At 43.7% G+C, this 24,602-nt stretch overlaps 2 protein-coding genes and 1 long non-coding RNA gene across 7 annotated transcripts in view; 2 read left to right on the plus strand and 1 right to left on the minus strand.

Moving 5' to 3' along the window:
* The window catches only part of golga7bb (golgin A7 family, member Bb), a 172,580-nt gene that overhangs the window by 109,920 nt on the left and 38,058 nt on the right, over nucleotides 1-24,602 (plus strand). The gene's annotated exons all lie outside the window — the stretch shown is intronic.
* LOC117775320 lies at nucleotides 911-18,873 on the plus strand. Its single transcript, XR_004616246.1, has 3 exons — nucleotides 911-929; nucleotides 16,285-16,291; nucleotides 18,737-18,873. It is a non-coding gene; the product is annotated as an uncharacterized LOC117775320 (long non-coding RNA).
* sfrp5 (secreted frizzled-related protein 5) lies at nucleotides 5,612-24,029 on the minus strand. 5 transcript variants are annotated; one of them, XR_004616244.1, is made up of 5 exons: nucleotides 17,950-18,502; nucleotides 11,256-11,333; nucleotides 6,895-7,225; nucleotides 6,798-6,859; nucleotides 5,612-6,734 (listed from the first exon to the last, which is right to left on the minus strand). XR_004616244.1 is itself a non-coding variant. In XM_034608357.1 (4 exons), exons 2-4 carry the CDS (start codon nucleotides 18,500-18,502, stop codon nucleotides 6,897-6,899), a joined length of 960 nt encoding a protein of 319 aa, XP_034464248.1. In that variant the 5' UTR covers nucleotides 18,503-18,730; nucleotides 24,001-24,029; the 3' UTR covers nucleotides 5,612-6,896. The 5 variants fall into 5 exon arrangements, 4 of the variants coding, with proteins under 4 accessions (XP_034464248.1, XP_034464247.1, XP_034464249.1 ...); XM_034608357.1 differs by adding an exon at nucleotides 24,001-24,029 and having other exon boundaries at nucleotides 5,612-7,225; nucleotides 17,950-18,730; XM_034608356.1 differs by adding an exon at nucleotides 23,975-24,026 and having other exon boundaries at nucleotides 5,612-7,225; nucleotides 17,950-18,730.

Genomic DNA, 24,602 nt, shown 5'->3' on the forward strand with positions numbered 1-24,602 from the left:
TATCCTGTTTGAAAAGAGACTGACAAGTAGAAGATGGGAGATTATGTCAATTAGTGGCCGCGGTCCCACCTGACCAGACCGCCTCGTCTCTCAGGGTCCGATTGGGGGGGGGGTTCAGAGGTCACGACCTGGCCGCAAAAACACGGAGGCTGCTAACTCCCATCCACAGAAGAGGGCATTGACTCGGTGCATAGTTTTATCAACCAGCGCGACCACACACACAAAACATTCACATCAACACACTTTCACCTCCCTCTGACCTTTCGCTCATCCCTGCCTGACCTTGACCTCCGCCGTTGTGTGCGTAACAAAAAGAGGGAGGGCGAGGTCAACAGGTCTCCGAGGAAACGGATTTATTTATTGGCTGATGCTTGTCTTTCCAAAACGGGTGTAAATCTGCACGCCAGCCAAGTGTTTGTGTTTGCACGTGGGTGTGTGAAAAGTACGAGCTTTTTATTGTTTTCGCTTTGTGTGTTTGTGACAGTGTCTGGTTTGTCTGTGCCTCCGCACCCCGGGCGCTCTTCGGTATAAATACAAGAGGATGGGTGTTTGGCTGCACTTACGAGTTTGTCCACTTTGATGTTTGTGTGTGGTTGTGTGTGCTTTCTGTGCGGCTGTAAATCTCCACTCTGACATGTTGCTTCAGTGGGGAAACGGCAGGTTTGGGACACGCTGATGGCCTTCACAGATGGCTTCAGGACCCTGCCCATGGGAGGCCTTCTACTCCACCTGTTAATTTATTCATTTTCCACTGCCGAGGAGACACTGAGGCCAATGTGATTGTTTCCGAGAGCCAAAGTCCCCTGAGAGCAGCGTGGGTGTTTTCTTAACCAGTCTCCCCGCCCCCACCCTCTCTCTCTTTCTCCGAGCCTCTTCTCTCCCCCTGCCCTCTTTTTGCCAGGTCAGTGTTGTTGTGTGTGTGTGTGTGTGTCTGTGTGTTGTGTGGATCTAATCTCATCACCCTGGTGCAACAGGCCGGCTGACAGGCTTTGAATGTCATTGTCACAGGGTCATTGTGTCGCTGAGTCAGTGTGTGACAGAGCAGTAACAAGCAGAAGAAAGGCTACAGTCTGACTGTCATCTATTACTCTTTCACACGGAGCCACACTACGTTTCTCTGGGGGATGGGAGAGGGATCTAATTTCACGAAAAAGTGTAAATGCAACGGAGAGGTTTGAGAGAGGGGCCGCAATTCAGTTGCTGAAAGTTGCTTGGAGCAGTGAGACTGAAATGCATATCCATCTCTGCAGGTGATTTCAGATGCTGAGAAGGTGTAAATGTATCAGATTTCACGTGTCTTTCAAGTAAACTCAGGTTTTTTTCCTGTGATATCTGCAGAGAAAGCTACACAGATATAAGCCATGTTCCCTGTCAGATTAAAGTGACACGAACACAGCGGCTCCAACAGCATGTGCAGTATTAGCGACATGTTACTGTTCTGTGTAGTGTTGGGCTGCTCGATTCTGAAAAAATGAGAATCATGATTTTCTTGTTTAGAGCAGGGTTTTCTCTTTTATTGGTATATTTTATATTTATTTGTCACATAAACGCTGCGTTGTCATTGGTTGACGGACAGAAATAATGTAGCATTATGGGGTGCTTTAGGTTCTGCTTTAGAGGGAGCGCTTGTTTTGATGCAACTCATGTCTCCGCTTAAAAACAGTGGCAGAATCATTATCAATTACATATTGTAAATAGGTGCGAATCAAGGTCACAATTTGAATATGATTAATGGTGCAGCCTTCAAGGAAGCCCTGCTTGAATTTGTCGATCATGTGTGCTTCACTGGCACTGAATGGAAAAGAGCAAATATGATGTATATGATCCTATCATTCAACAAAATAGAACGACCTGAGTATGTCACAGAGAGCAACAAATTACTCTGCAGTGATGGATTTTTAATAATCCACATGAATTGTCATAATGTCCTCACTCTGTATTGTCTAATAGCCAAATGGTCCTCACAAAGATAGAAGGACAAGTACATGACTTAAAAAGGCCGAACCTAAACCCAACCTTACCCTAACTGCATAGCATGAATGTTTCAGTTCATGCTTTTTGTCCCCGTAAGAAAGAAGTCCCTGTAATGTAGTGTGTAAACAGAATAGGTCCCCACAACATGGAGGATTCTTAGACTACACACACACACACACGAACACGTACACGCACTAAAGCGCAACATCTTTAATGCATTTTACTGAGCGACGCAGGCCAGGGCTCGGAGCCAGTACACTCGTTCTCATGTGCTGCTGTTTCCACCTTCTCTCTCTCTCTCTCTCTCTCTGTCTCTCTCTCTCTCTCTTTCACCTTTTAAATGAGTGTTTAAAGAATCCCGCTGTCCTCCCTCCTCTCTTCCTGCAGACAGGTGGTCTAAAGGTTCAGACCAGAAGGATGTTGGCTTACTCTCTAATGCTGCTTTAATGGTACCTTGTGTGGTGGGTCGAGAGAGGCCCGCTGCAACTAATAGAAATTCTTCGGACTCTCCAGGATGTTATATAATGGTCTCTTTCTCTTTCTCGAGACTAGTCAAATCTGATTAACGTGCGTCTGAGCATGTGCGTGTTTTCATGTGCCCACTGGTGGTGTTCATGTCTGCAGCGAGAGACGTCTGAAGTCTCATGAAGAGACGGTTCCAATTTGTACTGATAAATTAACAAAGAATGAAATGGTCTTTTGAATCTGCCTTTTTAAGACAAGTAAACTTGTTTTGTAAATTTGTTCAACACTTTGTCTGAACACGGTGAAGTTTTAAACATCAGCAGTAAATGTCAAGCTTTTTTCTTGCCAGCAGCCCAGAAGTGTGCTTCCTTCCAGACTTGCATTTTTTCCTGAAATGTTCTCTCCATCCATCCTGAAAACTGGAGTTAAATTACAACATCTGATACTGAGCAGTGGATCTGTGTATATGTGTTCTTTCATTGGCCATTACTTTGTAAGAAATCAAATAAAACCACACTGATTAGATTGATTTGGGATTAATGGAGGAGATCAGCAGTTCACAGCCACTGGTTTCAGCGTTGGTATGTGTAAATCTGATTTGCAGTTCACACATTCAGGCTTCATTAGCTCATTTCCCAAATGAACTTCCACACGCATCATCTCCAATATGGAAAACAGAGGTTGTAATTTGATCACATATCTCTGGGTTTTGTTAAAGGAACAAATGGAAAATGTAGAAAATACAGAGGAACAACAAATGGGTGGGTTATGGAAAATATGATAAATGACAAATTACATTACAGCCAAGAATTTACGGTAAATTGAGAAGTATTTTCTTGATGTTTGAGTAACCACTGAGACGTGTGCAACGCCAAAACAGACACTGTGGCCATTCTTTTACAGCTTGTGTGAGTCTGCAGGACCTTTCTGTAACCAGTGTGTGTTAAGACTCATTTATGCTGCTTTTATATACGAAAAGAGATGCGTCTGTTTCAAACAATGTAACCGCCACTACCCACATACTTCCATTCATCCTTTACCTGGACGTAGTTGACAAGCAATTCAACCACTAGAGAGCATTGACAACTTCTGACAACAAACATGTGGACATGGAGGAGGTTGTGATTTTTCCTCTTAAGAAAGAGGGAAAAGCAGCTGTTAGGGTTAAGCTACATCCCCCCTACGATGTTTGATGGTACTGCTCTATTTCGTCCTTCAGCTTTCAGAAGACTTTATCAAAAACTGACAAAATGAAACGGAACTCTGTCCGTTTCCGTATTCGAATGTAACGTTGAGCACAAATTAGCCTTTATGGTGTACGCATGTTTGATGGAACTGATACTTGTTTGAATTTGGTCTCATTGCAGGAAAGTGAGACAACAGCAGCTTGTGGTCATTAATTTCCCGACATGGTGTGTGTGTTTGTGTGCGTGTGTGTGAGTGTGTGTGTCGCTAGTCCCTCATCAGGCCCTTATTAACTACATGAAGTGACCTCTGAAGAGGTGTTGATGGGTGTCTGTAGGACGGAGCCAAGTTTCTCCCTGGCTCCTTTTTCACCTTTTGCTGATGTACCTCATCTAGCTTTATGAAATCTGCTCATCATCTCACTTAAAGCTTTTTGCTCCACCACACAAGAGCTGGTGCTGCTGTTTGTTTTTTTTATCACTCACAGCGAAGGTTTTGAAGTCTCCAATAAAAGCTCAGTCCGTCCAACATGTTTCTGCCCTGTCCCCTCCTGTTTCAGCCATTTCACAGCCTGGAGACAGAGCGTGCACTATCTCCACAATCAGTTGGAAATCGGTCATCACTCTCCTGGCGTTTATTCCTGGAGCAGTTTCCAAAAGTCTCCACATTCCGGGAAATGTGGGCGGAAGACAATATACATTGTACCGTGTCACAAATTATCCATCTCACTTCGTTTGAGATGCCAAATCTTTTCATTTCAGTGAATACGCTCTGTGTGTCTGGATTTAGCTCTGGGTGGTTTTGGTGATGCTGGTCGGTTACATTGCAGCCTCCTGTCTGTCCGCATCACCCCTTTACTCTTTAACATTAAATACTTGTGGTTTTGTAGCCTAGGCTTTGTGTAAGATCGAGGGCCCCAGTGTGGATATGGCAGATTTTGGCATCGCACAGAGTGCAGTTGAGGTTTCACGTCTTAATTCCCTTTGGAGGGAGCAGTGAAGGTGCAGGGCAGGCCACATGCGCTCTCACGATCCTTATATACCCTTTACACTGCTAACATGGCAGCATAGTTCTGGACACAAGCTTAGGCTTATCAACTCTGGTTCCGCTGGCTTGTGTCTGTCCACCTGTCGACTCCAGGAAACATCACTGACACCCAAATGTGTCTCAATATGATACATGTTCAAAGGTTCAAAGTGAATTAAATAGTCAGAATCTGATCAATGTAAAACTGATCAATGTATAGTTAAGATTTAGTATTTTTTTTCTGTGGTGCATTGGTTAGCAGTGTGGCCTCACAGCAAGAATGTGCTTGCTTTGAAACTCACAGCCGGCTGGATCCTTTCTGTGCTGAGTGTACATCTTCTCTGCATAGGTTTTCTCCAGGTATACACCCCCACACTCTAAATCGCCCGTATTATCAAGTTACTACTCAACTTACAAAGTCGAAAGATCATTGTGCAGTTCACACTACACAACTTGCTGTCTTGTGATCGAGAGTCTTGCAGTTGACTGACTAATGAAGCACGACACAATCTTTCCCATCTGTCTGTTCTGCTCTGATTGGCTGTAGTTGTCGCAGATCTAGGAGGAGGCGATGTGTTGGAAAGCTTCTCGAATTACATCTTTAAAGAGTTCACACAACACCGATTTTTTTACCAAACATGGGTTTTTGTCAGTGAGTGGAAAATCAGGCTATAAATGTGTAGCATGAATTAGGAATAAGTGTGAATGATTGTTTGTCTTTGCGTGCATGTGACAGGCCGACGACCTGTCCAGATTGCATCCTCCCCTATTGGCCAATATTAGCTGGGATTGGCTCCACCCCAAGATTCATAAAATTCCAAGAACCTGCCAAGGTATGAAATTATGTATGATTTAATCCAGATAGTTAGGTCAGTAAATGATTTTATTTTATGAATAAGTGCACTGTGTCATTTAATCATAATGAAAGAAGATAGAAGAAACGGCACATTTCACAGAGGAATTGTTTATAAAAATTTCAAATATATTTTATTCATTTACTTTTTTTGTAAAACAAAGATGTATTTCAGTAACAGAACTACTTACAGGTTAACTGATTAGAAAATACAAAAATTTCATCTCTCATTTCTACGGCAACAGTGAATTCAGGCGTTATGTCTGTATGTAGGATTTCTGCTTTCATACCATAGAAGTTTAACTGAAGCAAAGTTTTTAAAAATGTAAGTACAAAAAAAAGGAACATTTGAAGAGTGATAGTGAAAAATAGCGAGTACCAGAGACTTATCAACCCAACATTGTTGGTTCTGTCCAGAGTCTCTTTCTCTCTCGTTCTTTCTCCTTTATTCTCCACTTTGTTTTCAGGAAGATGTTTTCTCTGCCTCAACCTCCGTCTCTCTCTCCCGATTCAAAACGCAAAAAAATGATTCAAGTTTCCCTCTTTCAGGCCGCAAAAAAAAAACGGTTCTGTACAAAGTCAGTGAAAGCATCAACCTGTCCGTCAGTCTGTCTCGTTCCATCCGTCTTCTTTCCCAGCAGGGAGAAAATAAAAAAAAGCCCTGTGTCTAATGATCTAGTATTCATCTGAATTACCTACTTTTTACATCATTATTAAAACATACAGTTTAGTGGGTCATCTACATTTCTCTGCTTTGCTGTTGCCAGTGTGCGCTCTGGCCCATTGCACAGCCCACATTAACTGTAGCGTCACCAGCGTGTCATTCCTTTCAGCTTTTCTTTTTACACAGAAACAAACTCTGCCTTTCCTCCTCCTGTCTGTCTATAATCAATCAAATCTTTAGGCTCCCGTTTCTTAATGCTGCGGTCTTATCAATAACTTTGTTGTAAGATATACAAGTGATTGGTTCTACTACATCAGAAAAGGAAAGGAGAATTGTTAAGGAGGTTTATTAAATAGAAGACGGTTTATTAAATAGCAGGGGGTAGATGTGTAAATGTCGGTTTTTATTCATAATTGTCATAAATCTGTGTTTTTTCTGGGTCTGGGATGGAGCTGCAGAGCGTGCTGCTTTTAGCCTCTCCGACATTAGTATGCCTGATTCATCTCAGCGGATCAGAACGACCCCCCTTCGACGACCTGACTCACGATAAAGCTGAGAAAATAAAAGCGCGGCCACCCTGCAACTCCCCGCCGGACGGTGTCACGGGCTGGTAAAAGGCCGTGCAGGGGGATGTGGGGTTCAGGGATGCACTAGTGGAACGAGAATTAGGATTTAACAGGGTGGAGTGTGAGGAGCGATCGCGGGCTGTACTGCGAGTACACAGGCGTGTCACTGGAAGACGGTGTGGTAGGTGGGACACTGATGGGACTTCATGTACTTGATGGCGAACTTGAGCTCCTTGCTCTTCTTGTCCCACTTGTGGATGGACATGAGCAGCAGCTGCTGGTCCACCTTACGGCCCATGATGAGGAAGTTGGAGCCCAGGCTGTCCAGCTGCGAGCACGGGCAGTTGGCGCCGTTCTTGATGTACAGGGTCAGTTTCTTCAGGTCCTTCTTCCTCAGCACGCCCTGCTTCAACACCCGCTTTTTCTTCTGCGCCGCAATCAGCTTCTTGTCGCCCTTCTCCTTCTTCACCTCCTTAATTTTCATCTTGAGGGCTGAGAAAGAAGACAGGGAGACGTGTTAACTTTTAAACTTAATATAAATCACAGATATTTCTTCCCAGAAGCTGTTAACGTGTCATCCTGATTCCCCTGTTTCCCCTCGACTCTGAGCAGCTGGGACATTTTCGTCCGGCTGTGCCAGAGAAGTAGCTATTTTACACCTCTCCCAGGTATCAGCGTTTAACATCTCCCACAGCATACAAATACAACAACTACATCCTGTGTGTGTGTTTGTGTGTCTGACTTAGGGGAAAACCATAAACGGTGAGAAGGACATATTTATGGAACAACAACAGAGGCAAGTTTTAGGTCGTTTGGCACAAGTTCAAGTCTTGTGCAGAATGTCAGCACAACATGATCCAGACTTTCTCCAGATTTTTACTTTCACATATGAACATTGCAGCAGGAGATTCTCCAGTCAGACATATTCACAATATGAAGGAGGAGGCAGGACGTAACGTATAAATCCTGCTGAGGAGTTTACAGCCCATCAACACTGGGGTTGGCCCAAATCACCAAAAGCTCTTGAATCTCTTCTTTCCAAATTGACATCTTCATCAGGGTCTTCTACATGTATGGCTCCTCTTTTTCATCCTGAAATATTTGTAGTCATTTGCGGATTTTTCTTCAGTTTTGCGACACAGAATTGTCACCAATGTCCACGTGGACTCATTCGGACATTATCCAGAGTCTTTACTAGGGGCCTGGCAGGGAAAGATCTGGAGAAAGTGCGGAGCAGGTCTGAAAGCAGCTTTACTCAGTGCTGACCCTCAAATGAAATAGTTTCAGGTCTTTTTCTGGGTCAAAACTCAACTTGATTGTATGTGTTTTCAAGTGTCAAATAAAGTTATATCTAGTCTCAGGTCCAATCTTGCAGCACTCAACTTCAGGTCAGGTTTTTTCGTGCTTGTTTTTGTTCCTCTCTTTGCTTTTTGTGCAGAACAGATAACCTCTGTGCTGTTTATGTTTCCTGCATTTGTGGAGTTTGGCTACAGCAAAAAAATCGGGTTTATCCGCCTAATGAAAAAGCGGAGGAGCGTCGTGTTAATAAGTTATAGGAGAGATTAAAATTGAACTGCCAAGCATTTGAGAGTGGAATTCTCTGGGTGAACTTTCTGACAGGTGAAATCAATCACAGGCCCGGGCAAAGGCGCGGGGTCGGCATGAAGCATCGCTATGTACCCAAGCCCCGCTGGAAGACTGCCATTTCACTTCTCGCCTGCTCGTCTGCAGTTGCATAAACAGCCCAGGGTACACTCTGATACGAAATTCAGTACATGTGAAGTGATAGCATGTTCAAGAAGGTATGTGTGCGCTGAGTTTCCTTTCATCCACGTCCTGATTCACATCCAGCTCCTTCAACTGAGGACGTGTGTTTATGTGCTGCGTTTGCGTGCCGGCACAGACGAGCGTGTGTGAATGAATGCATTCATGTATACATTCAGCAAAAAGATAGCAAGGATAAAATAATTTCCCACCATGATTCAATTTAAATGGTCTGGTCAGTAGAGGAGGTAGCACTCGAACGTTTTACCAAAGTAAAAAGTTAAAATTATACACAGAAATGTACTCAAGTAAAAGTACAGCGTGAACTTTTCTGCTTGGATAAAAGTAAGTACTTGCTTATAAATAGTTTTCAAGTATTAAAAGTAAAAGTAACTGTGAATCCTATTCCTTTCCATGGCTGAGTTTTGGCGATGGCCTCTTCTTAATGTGTTTTAGTTGTTTCTTTACCAGTGTTGCTGCAGCTGCAGGAGGCGGGGTCTATTGTGACCTATCAGCTCTGATTGGATCAGTGGTCTAATTACTGTTAATGATAATAATAATAATAATGTGAGCATGTACAGCAATTTGTTATAAAAATGTAGATGAGTAGAAAGTAAAGATATTTGCTTATATATGTAGGAGAATAAAAGTAAAAAGTACAGATACATGAAAAATGTGCTTAGTTACAGTAATGAAGTAAATGTACTTTGTAGCATCCCACCACTCGTTCAGCTATATTCAGACACCCACTTTGAAGCCTGGCCAGTTTTCTTGTGACAAGCTGTGGACACATCATTATACAAACTCACTTTTCCTTTTACAGTCTGCAGAGGAAGAGTAGAGGTAGAAGTTGATGAGAGGAAACGCAGAAAGAGGTGCGCTGTCATTTTGAGGCAACACAGATTTTCTTTGAGCTACATCGAGGGGCCTCCCCCTTCCGTACGGACCAGGTGTAGGCGGCACGTTCCTGCCAGACTCTCATCCCAGCTGCTTTTCTTTTCTCAACTCTTGTTATTTTTTTTACCATGCTTACTGGATGGTACAACCAGGAATGTGGAGAGATCAGACATCAAAAGTAAAGTGTAACAAAACACAATGTTCAAAACGCTCTCAGGGTGAACCGCATGAATAGGTTACAGCATTCACGAGACGTTAGATCAAGCTGTAATCAGCTATCGCCCTATAGAATAACACCGGGCCTTGATCTCCAAATCCATACGTCAGGGTTATCTTGAAGGCTCTACTCATCCCCATGTCTCATCCAGTCATATAGCCAATAAACTGTCTGGCTATCTGCCTTCACGTGTGATCATGTTTCATTCTTATGAAAAGAAAGAAACCGTGTGTTGCTCTCATTTTAAAAGATTGAGATGTGCAATGCTGCAATTAATCACGCAAGTAAATATCGGTGATTTGGTCGAGTCCTGAGTGATTGTAGGGGATGAACATGTGTTCTGGCTGCAGCCCAGAGTGTGAGCATTGTGCACAAAGACGTACTTTGTTGTTGGATGTGTTGTGTTTATTAAGTTATGATTTATAATGGCTCATCATCTGGAGATGTGGGTAATTCCCAGAAGATTACGAAACTTGATGACTTTTATATTGCAGGTTACTCTGCAGACGGGGGCAATAGTGTGTGCAAGCAGAATTCCATCAGCTGCCGAGTACGACGGGCCAAAAGGCTCCACGAGCAAATTTAATAATGAAATAATTATATTCTGACTGTGTGTACATTTCATTACTGCGGTGAAAGTGGAAAGTCTGGAAAATATTGTTGAATGGACATTGGGGACTGGAAGCTGTTAAATTATTGAATTATAAGAAGAGGGATTTAGCTAAAAGAGGGAATACTTTTCTCTCCTTGTTGTGAGTTTAATAGTGACTGACCAAAACCAAAACAATGAATTTACATTGTGAAAAAAAAAAGAATGAAAAGCCCAAAGTGCCTTTTATTGAACCTAAACACTGACGTTGGTACTGTATGATAAATGTATGATGCTAAACGCATCAGTTGTTTCACTGACAAAGGACCGTGCTTGATATTTAAATGTGGATGGATGTTTTTACAGTTGCATTCCTGCTGTTTCTTTTTACTGTCCAACACAATGAAATGCTTCTAGTATTCTGTCTTCATACTTGTAACTCAATCTACTGCTTTAAGTGCATATTTCTGAACATTTTAAGCCAAAACAAATTCTCTGATATGTTAATGATGGCACACGCTGAGGCCTTTTAAATACCTCTCCTCAAATAACACATGAAACAGCCTTGTAACTATCAATGAACCCTGTGGTGACTTTTTCATTCCCTAACTTTCTGTTGTGATTTAATAAATATTAACCTATGAATGTTGTGCAGAATGTGATTTGACTTTTTACTGGCTCACGAACTTATTCACGTTCTTCAGACTACAAATTGTGCTGGAAAGTTATTTTGAGACCAACTTTAAATGCGCTAACCTGAGCCAGTTATAAGAGAGGAAATTTGCAGCAGCAGTTTAGCAGTCAGTGGCGCCACCTACAGACAAAGATGGCAGTAGCTGCTGCATTTGTAAGTCTTCTGCCCCCTGCAGGCAATGAGTTGTAATCGGAATGTGCCTTGCTTTGAATTACACTGTGTTTATACTAATCTTCCAAAAAGTATACTTAAACACACACTTCGAAACTTGATAAGCGCTAGTTGCCGGACAGCATCGTTGAAAATTGGTTGTCCTGTGTTTACACTCGCGTTCCACTCTTTTTTAATAGCTGGTACTTACCGAAGTCACTAGCGCAGTAATGCTCCATGATGTTGTCGGCTTTCATCTCATTGTCACACGGAGGGCACGCCTTCGACACTGAGGGCAGAGAAAAATAATTACTACACCGAATCACATTTCATTTGGTGCTATTATGGTGCCAGATTAGCGAATATCCAGCCGCTGAGTTGAGGTCATTGTTAGTCAAGTGCAGTCAGCAAAACCAAAGCTGTGTTGGTATGAAATCGTTAAGCCCTGGCCACTTTTGAGGCACTTACTCGCAGCCCCCCTCAACTTGTCAGAGTGTATTTGCTGTGGAGCGAATATATAGTCCAGCCGGCCGACTGATGTTTGCCCTGCAATTACACTGGAGAAAGTGTTTTTTTATTCTGGCCGTTGTATATTTTGGCGGTGCGGGCGTGGTCTTGGCCGCGCAGAAAGGTAAACGCTGGAGCAGCGGCGGCCGAACATGGTGAAAAGTGATTCAGTAAACAGACACAGCCGCCATTTAGGCCACACGGCAACCACACATTGTGAAACAGCGAGGCAAAACCAAAGCAACAAGTTCAATTTATTTTTAACTCAAAATGTATGGGCATGCTCGCGCTGCTCAAAAGCACGTGTGATCTCACATGTTCAGCCTCAACACGAGAGAGAAGAAAAAAATTGTAAAAATATTACTGTATACAGTGTAAAACTTTCCAAATATTCTTGGAAATATGATTAATCTGACCTTTCTCACCTCTCTCACTCATGCTGCTTCCAAAACATCTTTCAGAGAGCTCAATCTCGTCCTTCTTAGACACACAGACATGCTTCATGCTAAATTGCAATTTTCTCCAAAGACTCTTCAATATAAAACTTTATTATGACAATTACTAGTTAAACTCCATGTAATCCCAGGGAGACTGGTTGTACACATCTAATATCAGTCCACTCATCCACCAAACAGAGCCTTGGGCCTATCGAGAGAATTAGGTATAATATTTGACAAGGTCAGGGAGAGAGGGATGAAGTATAGAAATCTTCTCAAACCTATAGGATAAGAGAAATATGATTATGATTCTTTCTTTTTCTCCATGTCTCACACTTACTCACACACACTCACTCACAGGACTATAGTAGCCCCTGGGTTAGGAGTCAGGGTTCAGAGGTTATCGCCCCAGCCTTAACCGCAGCGTCTGGGCAGATAATAAGAGGGGTCAAAGTTCAGCATGCTCCGCTGCTCGGGTCATGGGGAGGTTGAACCCCCTAACCACAGCTGAGTGTATGTCTCTTGTATGTGCATCGGTGGGAGTTGAACCATGTTCGTGTGGAGTTACTGCCAATTTTCTCCTCCGAGGGTTCCCATGCTTTCACTGGCGGGAGACCTGCGGGACCTATACAGGGTCAGGCCTCTAATTGTCTGGTGCTGACGTGAAGACTGGGACAAGAGCATGGAAACACACACACACACACACTCACACACTCTCACACTCACACATGCACACACACACACACACAGATGAAGAGATGCCAGAACTCCTCTGGATTTGTCTTGTTTTGAATGATTGCCTCGGAGCTGTTGCATCTTATTCAGACTCCACAGGAATTCATTCTGGTTTCACAGGGGTGGTACGTTGGCAGGAGGCCCAGTTGCGCTGATGCCAGAGCATGTGTCAGGAGAGCGCAGCCCCCTCCATGAAAACTTAGCTGAGCTTGGACCGAAAACCACCGTTTGGACGCCGCTGAGAAATCAATTAAGCAACAACTGCCCTCCTCGTGGTCGGGTCTCTGTCGGGGGAAGAGCCGTCATGTTCTGATGGAAATCACTGCTTCATGGCTTTGGTGTGGTGTTTTTTTCCTGGACACGTTTCCACTCTGCAAATATTTGGACATTAGCTCATTAATGTATTTTTGCCATCATCTGAGGTCGTTTTTTTTTACCGTGCCATGTGATTAAAATTTTGGAAATAAGGGTCGACTTTGGACGTTTCGTCACTTGCACTCCGGATTATAGACTTAACTGCAGAAACATTAATGTTCCCAATCACAGGGAAGAATGTTCTAATATTTTCTGAGGCTGGGAGTCAATGATTAAGGATAAGAGGAGAAGAATGATGGGAGCAGGGTGGGTAGGGAGGTGGTCTGTTGGAAAGTCCTGCTGTTAATCCTCAAACTCCGAGCCAGAGTGGAAATGACATATGACAAGATTCCAGCAATTTCCCAACACAGAAAGTCACCGCACTGAGGTTCATGTCACTTTCTCCATTTCAAGTTTCTCTTGTCTTTTTGTCTTCTCTTTAAAGTAACCTGGTTTATGTAGAGATCCTTAATGAAAACAGGGAAATACAACCAGCACCCTCAATATTAGAAAAACACTGATAAATGTTGCTTAAGAGAACTAGGAAGAATAGAAGGTCCCACTGGGATGTAATCATCATTTTTGATGTAATTACTTGTTGCAGGAGCAAATTGCTACAGCTCAAATTCTGGTCATCATTAAGTGACAAAGCCAAAGTCAATTTGTCATTACATTCTCCTTAAAACGTTTGTTGGAAACACACACTTTTTACGCCCTGTCAACACTAATGTGGATATTTTGCAAGATTAACCTTTTCCTCTGCATTTTGGCCAAATTTTTACAAATACCTTCCAAAGTGCAGATTTTCAAAAACTCAATGACATCACAGCCTACTTTGGACACGCCCACTGTTGCAACAATGGTAGCTATATACCAGTTTCTATATGTGTGGCACTGCTAGGTTTAATTTAAATTTTTTCTGCAAAATTTAGCATTGTCTTCATTTAAAGGCTTCTGCCTCATTCAACAGTACTTCAACCACAGCATTCTTCTCTGGTATTTGACGGATCATAGACGTAGACTTTATCGCCACCTACTGGCCCTTCATACTTGTTTGAGCGTTTGTAGTTGTTTCCTCGTCTGGATAGAGATATTTTGTAAAATGAAAGTCCTCTGGACGTAGAGGGATGGGAAGTGTAGACAAAACCTTATAATCAATTTTACAGTTGGGGTAAATCTTGGTTATAGTATGAGCAAAGTTACACACACACACACACACCTTTACACAAAAGATGTAACAGTATCGTCATGTGATCCGCTAGCATGTCCCCTGCAGCCTAAGCATTAAATCCTTTTTTCCATGTAAAGTATGCGCGAGTCACTATCTCATGCCTCATTTGGGCCCTTAAAGTTATGAGCAGCAACACTTATGACATAAAACGGTACTGTGCCGGGGATGAAATGTGGCGTGTGATTTATGTCAGACGGCTTAACATCTGTTTAAATGCGGCATGCAGACCGTCAGAGGAGGAGCTACACACGGCCCGCAGGCTGCCCCCGGGGCCCCTAAAGCACGGCCCGCTCCTCGCATCTGTAGGAGCCCTACACAGAAGAGAAAACACGTTATCAAAAAAAAGGCCCAGGCAGTCTTCCGTGCACAGACCATTGGATCACATTTTCCCTTTCATATAGCAGCCAGGGCCACATGAGTAGTGTCCATTGTGCTGCTGGGGACCTGACAGCGCTGCCCGTCTCCTTTAGCGCGGCTGTAACTTACACTAGCCACATCAATGAGGACAGCGAGGACAGACAATATCTTTCACACCATGCAATTTCAACCACTTTCACGGGACAACGTGCATATTGTCTCGTGGAGCATTTTTCTGTGGAAACACACAATTTGAGTTGTGCAGTTGCACTAAAGCAGAATCCTTCTTTCAGTTATCAAACCTTATTATTTTCTGATGCTGACAGTTGATAAAGGCAGCATCATTAAATCCATACGGTGGAGCTGACGGCTGCTCAGCCTCACACACTGAGCTCAGCTGGCCTTTTATTCTCCCTGGATACCTTGGTGCTTCTTTTGTCAGCAAGCAGCTTGTCTTCCCTGGTATAATATCTACAGACTTGTGTTTCACACATTCACACCCCTTGGGCCCCAGTTACTCACACCCGAGCACCTACACACACACAGACACACACACACACACACAGAGAGACACACACACACAACCTGAGCTCAGATGCTGGTGGTGGTCCACAGTTTCCACAGGAGCCCTCGAACCGTGCCGTATCATGTAATTGCAGAATAGCTCAGATATCACCGGGACAAGAGGAGCAGCAGGTACAACAGCACTTAATTCATGTGATCGATCAACTCCCCAGCATCCACCTAGATCTCCACAGCAGTCCCTTTGTATATGAACCTGTGCAAAGAGAATCATCTGTGTTCTTTTGACACTGAGGCTTCCTGGGAAACTCACTTCTACGAAAATTCCTTTTTGTTATTACTGGCCATGTTTGTGTGTGTGCATGTACACCTGTTTCTGTGTGTGTCTGTGTTTTAGAGCCAAAAGCTTGTCCTCAGGATGGCCTCATCGGCACATCTGAGAATCTCTGCCTCTTAACAATATGTCAAAGACCGAGCCTCTGGGCGAGAAATGATATGGGTTAACTCTCAGTTTCAAATAGACACATGCACGTGCACACACATGCATGCACATACACAGACAAACACATGCACACAAATTAACCTTTTAAACTTAACCAATACTCCATTTTAATTTGTTCCTTTTAATTCAACACGTTTGTCGGTGTTCTTAAAACTGCTGAATAACAAAGATCACTTTATATAGTTTAATTGATCTCGCAGCACTTTCTAATCTCTCTGCCTCTGCTCATTATTTGATAAGATAGGATCAACAAACCCGGTGCGACAGTTTGAGCCGCCTCCTTCTCGACGAGCATGTAAAAGAAGGAGTTGTGGCTCTGCAAAGCCAAAATGTCACATTTTTGATGCCTGTCCTAGAAAAACATTGCAGCCATTTTTTCCTAATTCAGTAAGTCGGCTCTTTACTTCTAGAATCTACTAGAAATATCTTACAATAATATTTTCACACTTTTTTGATCAGGGATAGTTGCTGTGAACTTTTAGAATATCAAAGAATAGTTTAAGTTAAGGAAATGCATTTACTCTATAAATCGGATCCTATCTTAACAGGAACATTTCAATCAAAGTAGATTAAAAATGACAATAAATGGTTAAAGGTAAGAAGTGGCATAAGAAACTGTTTTCTTTGAGTCCTGCTTGAAAGCAGAGAGGCAGACACTTTATGCTGCAGGAAGCAGCTTTTCTCCTCGTCTGCGTCTCTTTACTTTCCGGCTCCCCTCTCCTTTTCTCTCCTTTCCACTCGGCTCTCTCGGGGGACAAACAGACTTTTAGCTATTCCCATTCTCTGCCTGCTTCTCTTGTCCTGTCATGTCGACTAATTAGCGGGAGCTCAGTAATTGGCCTTCTAGCTAATTGGCCTGCCGGCTGCCAGACCCAACAAAAGCTGAGCAGGCAGGGACACAGTGGGGACTGTCCCCCTCCACTGCCTCAAGTCCCTCATCAACTCCCTCTCTCCCCCTCTCCGCTTTTGTGAAGAGGCTGCTTAAGTAGTCGTGGTGCACACAAGCACACACAAGCACACACACATGCACTCACACACCTATTTCTCAATTTAGTTCCCACTCACAGCTCATGATTGGCCCATCTGGCCCGTTGACTTTTCTGTATAAAATTGTACAACATTTTCTCTCTTAGAAACAGCAGTGTAGTCACTTTTCCTCAAATTTTATCCTTCTCGGGTTTATTTGTTTGTGTACTGACACTTTGCAGACCAGCTTGTGAGTTGCATGCATGACTTCAAATGGGACATTCTCCATTCGCTCAGTTGTTAGATTGATTGATTAGCTGTTGATGGACGACTGCAGATAAAGCTGTGTGTGCGTGTGTGTTTGTGTGTGTGTGTGTGTGTGTTTGCAATGCACATCACCTTTTCAGTCAAGATTTGTTAACATCTTGGTGCATTTATCTTAACTGAGTGAGGGGTCCGGTTGCTGTAGTCTCTGCGTCTCCTGTGTGCGTCTCTCTCCGTCTGTCTCACCCTGAGGCGTATATGTAAATGGCAGGGAGCCATCCTAAACTGTCCAGTTACCCGAGAACTTTCCCCTGTAACCTCCTCTTGCCCCCGTCTCCCTCACTGACCTCCTCCGGATCGTCTCTCACTTAAAACTTTTATCTGGCCTCATCGCAGTGCTGGGAAAACCATGTGAGCCTCCCAGCCATTTTCAAGCTCCCACTGTTGCTGACTCTGAACACTCATCTGTCTTATTAGTTTTGTTGGTGACGTGAATCAAATTCCTGAAATGTGCAATGCAGGCACAAACTCACTTGTTCCACATTTGTTTAACATGTGTTGATAGTATTTTATTTCTACGTGTGTCTGCACTCAACACAAGTCATCGGAAAACCATTTCAGCTTTGCATCTGATGTGTTATCTAAGATACATGCGGATACATGTATCGTTTACCATTTCATTAATCAAAAAATATCTTTGTAATTTGCTCGATTTAAACCCTGACCTGAACATATAATTAACACATTAATACAGCATGCTTTTTCAAAGTTTTATTCAAATATTATTTATGTACTTATTCAACTGAAACTGATTGTGTTGTAGTTAATTAGCTTCTCACGTGACATTTTGTATTTTGATATTCAAATTAGAGCTTGTGCAAAATGTCAAGTTAACGTTTTGCCAAAAACACATTCTACCATAAGTTTGACAAGTGACTCTTTTAAGCTGTACTAACTTTTTCAGGTGTTTACACTATTGTGGAGCAGTATGTTTGAATGAAGGTGTGTGTGTGTTTGTCAGTTTCCCTACCTGGTGGCTGCGTCACGTGATTCCCAGTGAACTGCATGGGGATGCAGAGGTCGTTATCAATGGGGAACTTGTCACAGGTCAGCATCTCCGGCCAGGGGAAGCCATAGGTCTCCATCACCGGAGCACAACTGTCCCTCACGGCTTCACACAGCGAGCGGCAGGGGTAGATGGGTCGGTCCAGGCACACTGGCGCAAACAGCGAGCACAGGAAGACCTGGGTGTCAGCGTGGCACCGCTTGGCCAGGAGGGGCACCCAGCTGCCCGCCTGCTGCTTGACTTCTGGCATGGTCTCGTGGTCCAGGAGGTTGGGCAGCCGCATCTTCTTGTAGCCCACGTTGTGGCACAGGCGCAGGTCAGCTGGTATGTCCACACACTGGGGCTGCTTGGTGTAGAAGCGGCCATTGTGGAAGTTGTCCGACTGCCAGCTGTAGTAGTCGTACTCATCTGCGGCCGAGACGGTGAGGAGCAGGAGGGAGAGGAGCGACAGGCCCAGTGCCAAGCTGAAGGAGCCCTGGGTTAATGCCCACCTGTGGCTCTTTTGTCCGTGTGCCATGCCTCTCTTTGCTCGGACCAACAATTCAAGAAGGTTGTATCCGAAAAATCTCCAAAGTAACTCAGTAACAATAAAATGCAGAAGACAGGAATAAGTGGGGCAGGAGTACAAGCTGTAATCCCTTTTTCTCTCCTGAGTATGGACGCGGCGGATTGAAAACAAAAACTGTTTAATTCCCTCTTTCCCTGGATTGTTAGCCCTGTTAACCTCCCTGAAACACCTCCCGGGTGTGAGTGTGTGTATGTGTGTGTCAGTATGTGTGCCTCAGGTAGTGCAGTGGGGAGGCTGCAGCCAAGGAAGGGTGAGCACACGAGTAGGACTGCTTATTTCCTAACTGTCCCTGTGCACAATTTCTCTCTCTCCTTCCTCGTCCCTCTCTCTGTCTCCAGCCCTCCCCTGCTCTGTGTCTATCAGTCTGTAGCTGTAATGAGGAGCACCTAGGCTTTAAGAGGCAGTAGCGGCTGCTTTCGGCTGCTGCCTGCCCCCCTAGCAGACTCCCAGACCACTCACCTTCCTACTGGCCTCCCCTGGACTCCCTCACAACGGCCTCGGCCAATCACAGCCCCGGGGTGGATCCCAGTGGCGTGCAGGACACTCCTCCTGTCGCTTATCCTCGACAAACCCCTCCTCTAGTGCAAGTTAACATGAGAAACAGAAAGAGAGAACAAACATTGGCAAGTTTCTCCAGCTGTATGTCCATGTAACATGTGCAAGACTCTTTGGGAAGAAAGACAATGAACGTACATCATCCTCCTCCTAAGTTACACTGTTTTTATACTCTGGTAAACTTTTAATTCCTCTCATTAATCAACCAGCTCCCCGTACGCTGCTCCACAGAGAACAAATGATGTCTGCTTGCTCTTTAAGCCTGCTTATTGCATTAGCTCAAAACAGTCTGGAACAACACAGGCTTATGCTGGCAGCAACTCTGAGAAAAGTTACTCACACACCTCTGCACAAGCACCGATCTAAGTTCAGGAATCCAGAGACAAAAAAGTGAATGAAGTCGGTGGGAACGAGCTGCAGCGCGGGAGAGCCGAGGTTACCGATTGTGCAGCTACAGGTAGTTTACCCGCGCTGTGCGAGTTGCGTGTGTTGGCTGTGAATAGAGGCGCGCTGCCCCTCCGTCTCTTTCTGTCAGGGCAGCTGACACAGTGAGAGCCCCTCGCCTCGGCAGCCAATTCACTGGACTGGCTCACATTCACATTCAGAGGGCTGTAGCATTGTGAGCAGGATGTGGGATTGGTGGCTCACACAGAGGGTGTTCTTGCATCTCGCATTTGATCTGCGTCACGCATTAATGCTTTCCCTCATGTGAATGGGCTGAGAATGCAGGTTCATACAAACCACTGTAAAGTTTGTTTGCCAGTGCGAGCTGCCGTTTTTATCACGCAGTTTGGATCTTACTGCAGCTGGATAAGGCTACAACTGATATGGAGCTAAAGTGGCTGCAGGTCCTTAAAATGTCCTAAACTTTCCTAAATTCACATTGAATGTGTCACCATAAAAACTCACCATGAAAATTGCTCTGTCAGACGCAATATTAGTTCTGACAAACACTGCGTTGTTAGTCCATTTCTGCTTAACTCTAACCAGTGAACTAGCCTGCTAGCTAGTTATAAACATGGGGGGATGGGGAAAAGTTTAACAATTAGTGCCTTGAGTATGAATATTAGGGCCAGAAAGAAGTTTGAGAATAAAGTTGTAGTACTCCAAGAATAGAGTTGTCCTTGAGAAGATACTTACTTTAGCAATGAGGAATGTTGTCAAGACAATAACCTAATCTTTTTATGGGAATAAAGTTGTAATATTACAAGGCTAAAGTCGTGATTGTGTGACAATAAAAAAAAGAACCCACCCTCACTACTTCTGGATCCAAAATCTTGAATCAATCTCTTTGGGAGACTATGAAACCCCTTTGAACATTACGCAGATGTAACCAACGATATAAAGTCGCCTTAAGAGTGACGAGTTCACGTGGTGGTTAAAGCCAGCACATGGAAGTCCTTATAAAGCAATTGTGCTGTGTGTCAAAAGCCTTTCACTCTTGGGAGAATGGAGATCGAGGCATTTTTTTTCTTTTTATAGCTGTAGATACCCTGAAATAGACCGGAGTATCTATTATTATTATTATTATTTTTATTGTTGTTGTTAATATTATGTGGCAGTAGAAACGGAGAGTAGGACAGTGTCTGTGTATGAGTGTTTTGCAGACAGTTGGAGATGCACTTGGATGAGAATCAGGGACAGTGTTGTTCTTTGCCTGTAGGACAGAAGATAAAATTCCAGAAACAGCAGGCAGTCCATGAAATCTAATTTAATCAGATGAAATCAAACAGATAAAAACATGGTTTAATATCAGGTGACCGGGCATAAAACCCTGAAGTCAACATCATCCAAGCTCCCATATATTTTTATAGTGTCTTGGCCTCAATTAAACTTATTTCCAAAGCCAAGGGATTGTGAATAAGATTACTGTACCATCCAATCATTTTTTTTTATTTGGGAATGGAGTTGAACATGATGCAACCTTATCTTCCCGAGCTACAGTTGAAATCCCTGTTGACTTATTGGTGTGTGCAGATACCGTGGAGTGAATTTTATGGGAACTAAAAATGCTGCCAGCAGAGCAAACACGCTCAATCTTCTCTTGGAGCAGTTTTCATAACCTGAAACATGGAAAGATGAGATGGCGTCGAGTCGAATTCACCCCAACCATGTCGTCACGATTAAGAAAAAAGCACAGCTGAGTGCATGCAAAGTGCTGTTTGGGTTTTGATAAGTTTATAGCCAAGGCTAATTGAGCATATTTCCTCACCTCTTCTCCTCCATCACTCCTCGTGTTTTCATTTTCCAAAGTGTTGTGGTATTTACAGATAGAAACTGCTCTGCTAACCTTTGCACTGCAGCTAATCAATATTACTCACAGCTAATAATCTCTGGACCTTACTCTCTCATGAAGGGGTGGTGAGATTGTCTTGTGCACGCCTCGCTATCTCTGCAGTGCAGCGCTGACCTATTTTAAGATCGCTATAGCGTTTCCTCTTGATACAGGCACAGTGTACCGCCGGTCACAAAAGTGTCTTTCATGGTAATCAATCCACAATGGTTGTCTCCTCTTGTTCTCTTTTCTCTAACTGGCCCCTGTGGCCACCAGCCAATCAATTCCACTCTTTAGTTTCCAGCCCTCTGATTGGACGGGGGCCATAAGATTAGGTCCTGCCTGTATTGTTGGGCCTAAAGGTTTAGCACAGTTGAAAAGAGAGTCTCAGCAATTGTATGAGTGAGTGTTTGGAGATGGTGGTGGGTATTGGTCGTGTGTGTGTGTGTGTGTGTGTGTGTGTGTGTGTGTGTGTGTGTGTGTGTGTGTGTGTGTGTGTGTGTGTGTGTGTGTGTGTGTGTGTGTGTGTGTGTGTGTGTGTGTCAGGGAGATTCAAAAGAGGAAAGGCTGGAGGGTGTGGGCGAGGTGGTGGCCAGCCGCCCAGATATGTCCTCCAAGCAGAGTTTGAATTCCAAACCACACAAGAAGATGGGGGGTTAGGGGGTGGGGGGTCATGTGAAAGACAACAGACATATCAGCACACTACATGTACTTCTCTGCTGAACTCACACACAACCTGACCTACGGAAAAATGCATTCGATGTAACCTCATTGTGTTAGTATATATATACATGTATATATATATACAATTACTATATATATATATATAGTAATTGGTTTTACACAATCTTACAGCTGCTTTTTAAAGAAATAAAGAAATATATGTATTTGTTTTATTGCCCTGAGCAAAACATCGCCAGATTCGAAAATCTAAGAAATGTTTCAGTAACGGCAATATACAACAAGGAAATAAAAACCCCACCACACACATACACACACACACACTAACAGGCTTGCATAGCTATACTTAGCATATATATATATATATATATAAGCATTTGCATTAACCTCCATTTAAACAGCCTAACCAAAACCTAATCCCTAACCTTAACCTAAACCGTAACCTTAAAACAGGTCTTCACCTTAAAAATCTGAGATTTATGGTCACATTATGGGGACCTGTCCTCCTCAGGTCCCCATAATGTAACAGATGTAGGTCCCCACAACGTGAGTAATACCTGGACCACACACACACACACACACACACACACACACTCTCTCTCTCTCTCTCTCTCTCTCTCTCTCTCTCTCTCTCTCTCTCTCCAACAATACAACAATAGGGATTAGCTTGCATTACTGTCAAACATGTGTGAAACACACAGAGCAGTGTCTCCCACAAATTGTTTTTTCTTAGTCTTCTTTTTGTCCATCATTCTCTCTCTCACTCACACACACATACTAACGCACACAGACTGTAACTGCAAACTGTGTTTTTATCTGCCATCTCAGTCACCGTGGAGATTTAACTCGTCATGGTTCTCGATTGGAGGATCATCAGTTCAAAGTGAGAAACACCTGAAGTAGCGTCCACTGTTTGTTTCTTCCCTTAGTCTTTGGCCCACTTATAGTCAAAACCCTTTACACAAAGTTCTACATTTCAAAATGAGCCGTATAATCTGTAAAACCTATGATCTGAAATTTAGCATGGAATCCATCAGTAATTAAAGCTCATTGGGTAATCTAGCCCCTTATCCTGCCTGTTTGCAAACATTACCAGCAGGGTCAGTCAGTCCACAGAGCACAATGGCTAAAGATCCATAATCCTGTGCACGCAGACACACAAACAAAAAGAGATAAATCAGAACTGGCAGCTTGAGAGCCACCAGGAAATATCAGGCTCGTATGGTTTGACCGATTTCTGCCTGAGTTCAGCTTGTTCACAGAGCCTGAGGCCAGGAACGACTTCGTCAGAGGGGGCTGTTGCACGTAGTTGCTGAAATGCGATGAAATTATGTTAGAAGACTTTAGCACCACACAGTCACATAGTGCTAAACCCGTAGATGCCTGTAGCACATGGGCAGCGGTGAAGAGATATGCTGACAAGTGTTTGCTCTCTGCCCTCTTTGGCCCTGTTGCGCACAAAGTCACTATCGCCCCGAGTGTTTGGCTTTTTTTTTTTACGCTTCATGTTTGCTCTTTTTGTCCGTCTGTTTCCATGTGGACTCCGGCCTGTCTCTGTTGTTCCTGTTCCAGCTTCGGAGGCTTCTCCATTAGACGTCATGGCTGACACAGAAGGGTCAGAAGGTACACACACTCAGACAGTTTCACCTCCCTCCTTCTGCTTGCTCACCACACACACACACACACACACACACACACCCACACACACACACACACACACACACACACACATACACCTCCCTCCGCTGTCAACTTAAACCCTTACAACTGGCTTCAGTTTCCCTTAATCAGTCTTTGTAAAGATGCTTTGACCAGATCACCGTCATGGAACCCCAATGTAAAGAGACAGAGAGGAGAAAGAGATCCCCAAACTGGGGCGGAGGGCTATTATTTAGTGTGTGTGTGTGTGCGTGTCTGTGTGTGCGTGCGTGTGTGTGTGTGTGTGTGTGTGTGTGTGTGTGTGAGTGTGAGTGTGTGTGTGTGTGTCCAACATCTTGTCAGCTTCCAGTAAAAACCTGTGAGTGATGGGAGACTTCCTCTGAACCTTGTGACATGCACACACACATACATGTGCTGACAAACACAAGCAGCAGCATACCTCTAACTGTCTGTTATTGTAACGGGCCCAGAGATGATGGCTGTCGTCAGTATTTTGGGTAAAACCTGCTACCATTGTGCCAGAATTCACACAATTGGTTAGTTCGTAAGCATGAGCATGCTTGTATATCCAGTTCAATATATCTACATAGACAAAAAGTGTGTTAGCTCCAGCTGGGGTATGTGAGTTTGAACTTCAGACACGTTTAAAGTAGCTAACGTTGAATGTTTGATCCCAGTTTAACTACCTAGTCAGCTATTATGGGAATAAATTACATGTGAGTGAGGAATAGGAGAGAAGGATAAAAATGTGAAAAAAAACAATTTTCACAGAATTCGTGTATGGCGTTTATTTTGGCCTAAAATAATGTATCTAAAAACCAAACCTGGTGAGCGAGCATTTCGTCTCCATGTGCACAACAGCGGTTCCTCGAGAATGGG

The sequence above is a fragment of the Hippoglossus hippoglossus genome, chromosome 15 (assembly GCF_009819705.1).
Source record: "Hippoglossus hippoglossus isolate fHipHip1 chromosome 15, fHipHip1.pri, whole genome shotgun sequence".
NCBI lineage: Eukaryota > Metazoa > Chordata > Actinopteri > Pleuronectiformes > Pleuronectidae > Hippoglossus > Hippoglossus hippoglossus.